General features: G+C 41.7%; 1 protein-coding gene across 1 annotated transcript; it reads right to left on the bottom strand.

Annotated features, from left to right (window-relative positions):
• Positions 1-717: 717 nt before the first annotated feature.
• Positions 718-6,845, bottom strand: LOC121923586 (interferon beta-like). Its single transcript, XM_042454138.1, has 3 exons — positions 5,725-6,845; positions 3,541-3,711; positions 718-1,221 (listed from the first exon to the last, which is right to left on the bottom strand). Exons 1-3 carry the CDS (start codon positions 6,395-6,397, stop codon positions 1,154-1,156), a joined length of 912 nt encoding a protein of 303 aa, XP_042310072.1. The 5' UTR covers positions 6,398-6,845; the 3' UTR covers positions 718-1,153.
• Between the last annotated feature and the right edge of the window lie 1,801 nt (positions 6,846-8,646).

Genomic DNA, 8,646 nt, shown 5'->3' on the forward strand with positions numbered 1-8,646 from the left:
ACACAGAAAGGGAAGGTAAGCAGCCCAGGGAGCAGCCATTATAACAACGATGGGCAAAGTGAGATAGGCATGGGGAGATAGTCTGATTATCAGGGTGGAGGGGAAAGCCGTAGGGTGTTTGTTATTCCTTGAACTGTCCGTTATCCCCCAACCTGTCCCCTACTTCAAGTAATCTTAATAGCTTTGGCAACAGCTCACTCTCCACCCCACCTCACACCACCCCCTCTGAGCCGAAAATGCTGCTGCTCAATGACAGGTTGGTGAATGGGAAAACATTCTTGATCCAGGACTTGATCCTTTATGAGGATATCAACCTGGCTTGTATTACTGAGACCTGGCTGGATGAAGCTGCGGGAGAGGGTTAACCTTTCCCTGCAGCCACTTCCTTCTTTGCCAGATCAGGGCCATGGCAACTGCACATCGTGGCCCCAATCTGGCCTTTCCACAGTGCAAAAAGGAAGAGGTCAATGTAAGGAATGCCCTTCTGATTAAGCTGGAGTGATTTTGGAGAAGTTGGGGGAATGCTTTCTTTTCTTTCCATGTGATCATCTCCTTGTTATTAAAATCCACCAAAGTCAGAGAACTGCATATATTTTGAGAAGTTTTTAATAGAAAGACATATTTGAAAGTCAAGGAAAGCAATATTGAAAGAATGACAGAAAATATATGAGATTAAATAAAGACAATAAACAACTACACTTGTTCAATTTGACTGGCAATATGAATAGAGCTTATAGCCCTTTTGACAGACATAGGCCCTTGGAATCAATTATATTCTGTTTTGGAGGCTTAAATGGTTGCAGCCTCACAGCTGACAACTCTGAGGGAGTGACCATGCTGGCAATATTCAGTGCAAATTTGGGATTCAGCATAAACCTCAAGAGGTTTTGCAAAAAATATTAAAAGAGAATCTTCAGGCTTGATCGTATCTTTCGTCTTTCTTCAATATATTTTATTTCATTTTATTCCTTTTGGTCTTGAATTTTCTGTCGAGGGCTTCAGTGTAGCACTGCATATTTCTGAATTTGACTACAGTATTTTAAACTTAGTGAAACAATTTAGTAACAGGTGAAATAGAAAGCATTTGCTTTGCTTTTGAGAACTGTGTCACGGGAAGAACCCCAGTGAAAGCTGAATGATGGGGTTGCTGCTTTCAAGTTGCTACATCATTCAGCTGTTGCCGTTGTGCTTCGAGCACAGTATCTATGACTGCAGGCAAATCTGGAAAGGAATAGAAAACTGGTGAACCTTCTTTCTATAGTTTGAAAACTTTGCTGGCCAGGATCCAACTGGGTCCTTGTGCTGGTGGAAAGAGCCTCTTAGCAAATCTCAGATGAGATGATTTCTTCACTTCACCTTTTCCGTCACCTCAATCCTCTGCTCCACCCCAATCCATTTGAAGCTCTGGAGAGTTTCCTAGCCCTCCAGAGCAGATTGTGAGAATGTGAGAGAGATCTTTGTCTTTCTCCTCTCATTGTAAGGATCTGTTTGGATTCTGGCCAGTTTCTCTGATCAAACATTCTTCATCATAAGCATAAAGGCTTCTGAGACAGATGCCTCTGAAAATATAAAACATTGACCTATATGATGCAAGGTACATATGGCACCAAATGTGCAAATTGTGGGTGTCTAAGTAATATATAATCAAAATATATAAAGAGTTATAGCTAGACCAAGAAACCAATATTCAAATAATGGGGATAAAAACGAATACAGAATAACAGGAAAACCATATGAAATTGCTGGGCTCTTTATAACTGGAGATTTATTTGATAACTTACAGCACTGATTGCCCACCACTAGTGATAACTTGGATATTTCAGAGGAAAGAACTGGCAAAACCATCTCTGAGTATTTCTTGCCTAAGTAAACCCTATGACATTCATGGAGTCACCATAAGTTGATAGGCATCTTGAAGGCACACACACACACACACAGAGTCCCTGTACCTAGATCATAGAGCTGGTAGAGACTTCAAGAGCCATCCAGTCCAACCCCCTGCCATGCAGGAACACACAATCAAAGCATCCCAGACAGATGGCCATCCAGCCTCTGTTTAAAGACATCCAAAGAAGGAGACTCTACCACTCTCTGAGGGAGTGTATTCCACGGTTGAACAGCTTTTACCTTCAGGACATTCCTCCTAATGCTGAAGTGGAATCTCTTTTCCTGCAGCTTGCATCCATTGTTCCAGGTCCTGTTCTCTGGAGCAGCAGAGAACAAGCCTGCTCCTTCCCAAATTTGACATCAAATATTTAAACAGGGTTATCATATCACCTCTTAACCTTCTCTTCTCCAGGCTAAACATACCCAGCTCCCTAAGTCACTCCTCACAGGGGATGGTTTCCAGACCTTTCACCACTTTGGTCGTCCTCCTCTGAACACACTCCAGCTTCTCAACATCCTTTTTGAATGTTGGTGCCCAGAACTGAACACAGTATTCCAGGTGAGGCCTGGCCAAAGTGGAATAGAGTGGCATTATTACTTCCCTTGATCTAGACATTGTACTTCTATTGATGCAGCTCAGAATTACATTGCCCCTTTTAGCTGCCACATCACACAGTTGACTCATGTTCAATTTGTGGTCTATTAGGACTCCAAGATCCCTTTCACATGTACTGTTGTCAAGTCAGATGTCCCCAATCCTATATCTGTGCATTTCAATTTTTTTTGTCCTAAGTGTAATACCTTATATTTCTCTTTTATTTTATTTTATTTATATCCCACCTTTACAGGTCCCTTCTCTATGAGATAAGCTAGTAGGCTGACTAAATGCCAGGCTATATGCAACTAGAGGTTTATTTGGTATTATTGGTCAGTGTTGCTATTTTCTGTAGTATTCATTGTATATGGCTGCATCTGCACTGCAGAAATAATGCAGTTTGATATCGCCTTAAGGCTAAATATCTCACAAAACTACAAATCCCAAAATTCTATAGCATTGAGCCATGATAATTAAAGCAGTATCAAACAGCATTATTTCTGCAGTGCAGATACAACCATAGTGAGACATATTGCCCATGTTTGGTCATTTCCTTTAGTTTCTTCCTCTCCAGTTACTGTACTAATTATTTATAATAGCTCTGCTTGTAAAATATGTGCTCTTGTGGAATTAATAGGTGATATTTTTATTTCCATGGGATAAAGGCCTATCAGAATTGGTTTTTGTGCATATTCATTGTAATCTGAAGAGGACTTTGGAGTTGAAATGGATGCTATCCAGACGTCTGTCATATATAAGTTGTTTGATGTTGCCAATATTGTCTCAATATAGCAATCCATTGTTATTATTATTGTCTTATGTTTATATCCATCACTGTTTTTTACCATGCAGAAATTCTCCCTGACAGCCATTATTCCCTTTGTGTTATACATGGTCACAGAATACATATAGAGACAGCAGAATCTCATGAGCTTCCATGCTCCACATCCTGTTCTCCTGGTGGCTGTTGTGGCCCAGAAAGATCCTCTTAAGACATAAGAGGAATACTCTTGAGATGTAATACTGAAAATGTAAGAGGAATATCATAAAATACTCACTTATCGCCGGCTGTGTATCCTGTTTGGGCTCTGCATTTGAGTTTCCTTGTGGAGTACATGGTCCTGGGGTCTCAGGTTCTTTCTTTTCTTCTGTATCTGTATCTGTATCTGTATCTGTATTTGTATCTGTATCTTCATCTTTCTCATTCACCTCCACTACTATAACAGGAGCTGCAAGGTTAAATCAATATTTTAGCTTTCTTAGTACCTCTGGATTCATGCATTTCACCTCCTTCCCTCTTGCCCTTAACAACCGGATGTCTTTTCTTATTCCCATTACTTCTAGTGGTCATTGATGCTTCTGTTTTGGGTCTGGAAGACTTCTGCTACTGTCACCAAAAACTCCTCTTCTCCTTCTTCATTCGGAAAGGAGGTCGGTGAGTTAACTTTCAGTTCATTGGACATAAAGATTTGCCAACTGTGAAATACCGAGCTGAACTTAAAGAGGATTTGGTGCATTCTGAAGGAAACCAAAACCAGATTTAATATGACTAGTAAAATTTCTCAGGAGTGGGGGTTGTGTAATGACTCTCTTGAGGAGGTGGCTGAATAAGACAAAACTTAAGCTGCTGTCACACTGCAGAATTAGTTCAGTTTGACACCACATTAACTATCATGGCTCCATCTTAAGGAATCTTGGGATTTTTAGTTTGGTTTTGGCACCAGAGCTCTCTGAAAGAGAAGGCTAAATAACTTACAAAACTACAAATCCTAGAAACCCCATAGCATTGAGCCATGGCAGTTAAAGCAGTGTCATACTACATTAATTCTGCAGTGAAGATACAACCAGGGATCAGCTTTCCCTTTGACCATCATCCCGGCACACAGGCTGCACTTACTATTTTATGGAAAGTTATTGATTCCTGTTGCATCAGACACTATCAGGCTGAGCAATATTCATCTTCCTTCCATTCATAGTGACCAAACAACAGAGTCAGTTTTTCATACAGGATATATCTACACCACCCAGTTACAACAGTCTGATACTACCTTATATGTCCTGGGATCTGTAGTATGGTGAGCAATTTAGAATTCCCTGCTAAAGAAAATCTACACCACTAGAAAACTAAAAATCCCAGGATTTTTAAACTAGGGCTGCAAAAATGGTATGAAACAGTATAGCAGGAATAACTATGTGAAACAGAATGTCCTGCTTCCACTAGATGGTTGAACACCGCTTTCACTAACCAGCTCTTGGCAACCTTTCAAATCCCTCTCTCCTTTTTGCTGTTTTGTAGTTCTTGTTTTCTCTCAGAGATTTGTTCCATTTTCTCTTTTAAAGTTTCCTTTTTAAAATGCAATATGTGAGACATTGTGTATGTGGATGGGTGGGAGGGAGTTAAACCTTAAATCATCCTGTAAGGAGGTGGCAGAGTGACTTGCTGCTCCCTTTCCCTGACCCAGCCACTCCAACCCCCCTTTTAAAATGATACAAGGTGATGCTGCTTTCTGGCCTACATATTAGTTCCTCCACATTCAAAAGCATGACCATCTCTCAAGTTCAACAGTGAAGGAAATATTGTTGAATATCCTTCAAATATCCCTGTTTGGCAAGGATAGTCCCAGACTATCCTCTGCCATCCCACTTTCTCAACTGCTTTAAAGTGTCCCCTTTTTTCTCTTCTCTTCCCACTTTTTTGACTTCTCCTCCTTTGTCCTCAGTTTACTTTAGTAGCTGCAAAATGAGATGAATGTGCAACAATAGTTCTGCACTCAATTATCTCAAGGGTAAGAAGAGAAAGGGGTAGAATGTCCCCCTTCAGCATAGGAGTGTTTGCTTCCCCCCCTCCTTGCCCTCTAGGTTTCCATAACCTAGTACATAAATTTCAGAGTTTATGAACTTAAAACAGTAGTTTTCTGCTCTTGTTGCCTCACCACAATCTGATGTGTCCTGGTTTTCATTTTTGAAATTTACAGGAAGGTATGTTGCTGAGCCAACACAGCAGGGAGAATGCCACAGAGAGGGCAAGACTTTGACCATCCCACTCCACCCCTTTTTGCGGGTGCCTCTACAGCCAGATATGCCTCACATTTCCCCCTTGGGCATATTCCCTACCCCACTTACAAGCTGGGTTCTGGGGTAGACATTCTAAAAGTCAAAGAAATGGGGTCCTTGAACAGATCAAGGATGCCCTTTCTTGTTCAATTTTAAATAAAAGCATGATTTCTGCAAGTGCAGAGTACCTTCCTTTGGGAGCCTTGTGATGAGTTGATCAATCACTATCAAGCACTGTCTGACTTCCATCTGGACGATCTCCCAGGCACACAGGCTGTAGTCCTTATTTTTCAGGAGGTCATTGACTCGTTCAAAGTATCTTTTCACTTTCCCTCTCAGCTCATCCATCCTTTCATTCAAGCATGGTGTCAACTTCCCAATTTCCTGCTCCACTCCAACCTTGAAAATGGTAATGGAGTTCTCATCCCAGGACAATTTGGAATGGTTTTGATTGAAGAGGTAAAGTATCTGTTGGAGGATTTCATCTATGGCCACTGTGGCATTCTGTTCCTCGAATTCATAAATGCTTGGGAGATTCTCTTCATTGGGATTGGATGAGAAGTTGATCACATCATCTACACATTGTAAGGGAATGGTTGATCCCATTTTAGTGTTCAGAAGTTCCAAGTTCGCCTTATTGGCTTCTTGTAGTTTGTTGTGAAGATCACCGCAGCCCTCAGACAAAATTTCAATGAAGAAGAACATCATGAGGCAGAAGTGCAGAAGGCAACTCTTTGTGATCATGACAGCGATGGAAGGAATATAGATATTTGCCGCAGTGCAGAACCTGGAAGGTGGATTCTTGGGGCAGATCCCTTGGTGTTGGTTGCATCTTTGAACCATGTCTTTCCTTTTCACCATTCAGGAACTGGAAAATTTTCTCCCTCCAGTTTTGAGTCCAGTTTTACTTTCACTTTTCTCAGATAAAATGCTATTCGGTGAACCAACCTTAAGATAGTGGTAATCAGATTCCCTTGCCTCTCTGCACTGGTCTTTTCAGATTGGTTTGATCCAATAAAAATGATAAACCATTGGAATATTTTAATCTGTAGCTGAAATTAAACAGGGACATTAGTCATTGCCTGATCCAGGTTGAACAAGTCGAACTGCTCTTCAAGGGTTCCAGCAATGAAGCACAAATGGTTGGTTCAAATATGCATATAACTCACTTGACTCTTTGGTAGTGGGATGGTTTTGTTTCTGAGGTAATAGGAATGTTCTAGTTGATCTTTCTAGTTGATCTTTCTTCTCATTCCCAAGCCAGTAACATTGATACTGGAAGACACTCTCCATGCGACTGAGAGGGTTAGAAAAGAAGGGTTCCGGATCTTGCAAAGAGAATCCTATGGCCAGACAATTGTATCCATGGAAACAGCATGCAGACATTTAACTGAACACATGTAGATATTCTGCCGGTCATTTATTCTAGTATTTGAATACCTGATTAGGTAGAGTGTCCAAAGTGCCAGGTTTTTAAAACATGGATGAACCAAGGCCTAGGTCCCTGACAGAGTAGCCCTATTAAATCAATGGAAATTTTGTATGTCAGCACTTACAGAAGTTCAAATGATGTCCTAGTGGGAACTAACTCTGGATTTAGCCTTGAAACTGAAGCATTCACACGCACCACTTAGAACTATTGGAAATTAATGACAAAGGCTGCATCTACACTATAGAATTAATGCAGTTGGATACTGCTTTAACAGCCATGGCTCAATGGTATGGAATTCTGGGATTCCTAGTTTTGTGAGCTATTTAGTCTTCTCTCTCATGCTATTACAAACTACAAATGTCAGGATTTCATAGGATAGAGCCATGATAGTGTCAAGTTGCATTAATCCCTCAATGTAGCTACACCCCCAGCCAGATGACTTCTGGTTTCAGTCCTCTTTCTAAACCAATCCATGTGGTATTTTCCAGTACTGGCCAACCCAGATGTAAACCTTTACTAATAGAGAAGCAGGGGGTGCAAAATGTTGTAGTGTATACCTGGCAAACAGGTGTTGCTCACCCCTATGGCTGAATACAAAAGTTAAAATCAAAGGCAAAAACCTCTGCTCTAACTTGGGGTCTTAATTCATTTGCAGATGTTATTTTTATTTTAGTATTCAGCCTTTAAAACAATCCAATCTACTTTCAAGTCAGTGGTCTGATAAAGCCTGCTTTGACCTCCCTAGCAATCTGAACTGGTGGAATGTATAGTCAGATGTTTGCTGCAACATCAACCAAAAAAAAAAAAAAAAAAGAAAAGAAAAGAAAAGAAAAAAAAAAGAGAGAGAGAGAGAGAGAGAGATTTGGGGGAATCTATGCCAGACTTATTCTCATTTGTTACACAGAACATTAACAACTGACTAGGCTGCAACAGTGAGGATCCCGCACTGGCTGTCACCCGGTGCGGGCAGCGGGACCACGGGGGGCAGGACTTCCGATGGGACTTCTGGGGCTGGGCAAATGGCCATGTGGGCAGGGAAACAACCGCACGGGCTGGGGAAAACACTGTGCGGGCCAGAGAAATGGCCACCCACTCCCCACCTGAGCCAGACACCCCCCAAGGCCTGGAGACCCCCCTCCTGAGGCTCAGAGCAGCACCTGTGCAGCCCCAAGGGGCACCCTAACAGGCCCAAAGAGACCTGTCAGGGGCAGGGGACCAACTGGGTGTCACCCCCCTCTTCTGTGGTGACACCACCCTTTTAGGGGGTCACCCAGTACAATCCGCACTCCCTGCACCCACCCTAGTGACGCCACTGGACTGGAGATCTGCTGTAAGTTTCCCTCCCCTACAGGACATTCCTTCAACTTGTAGACAGGGCCTCTAGAACTGTTTTTAAGGTTGTGGGGTTGAATGTTGGCCATCATGTTGTTGCTAATTTTGCCCACCTTCAAGTACTTGCAAGGGAAATGAAAATTACTTTTCCAGTGTATTATCTTTGAAACATTATTAAATATGAAGACTTTTACAAGCACAATGTATACATAGAAGTATCCTCCATGCACTCATTCAGTTTGCTCGTGTGTAAGTGTGCACAAGATACAGGCAGGTGGCCTTTACTATTTCTGGAAGGGCTCAATGATTGCGTCTACATGGCAGAAATAATCTGGTTTGATACCAC

This window comes from Sceloporus undulatus, chromosome 2 (genome assembly GCF_019175285.1).
Source record: "Sceloporus undulatus isolate JIND9_A2432 ecotype Alabama chromosome 2, SceUnd_v1.1, whole genome shotgun sequence".
Lineage (NCBI taxonomy): Eukaryota > Metazoa > Chordata > Lepidosauria > Squamata > Phrynosomatidae > Sceloporus > Sceloporus undulatus.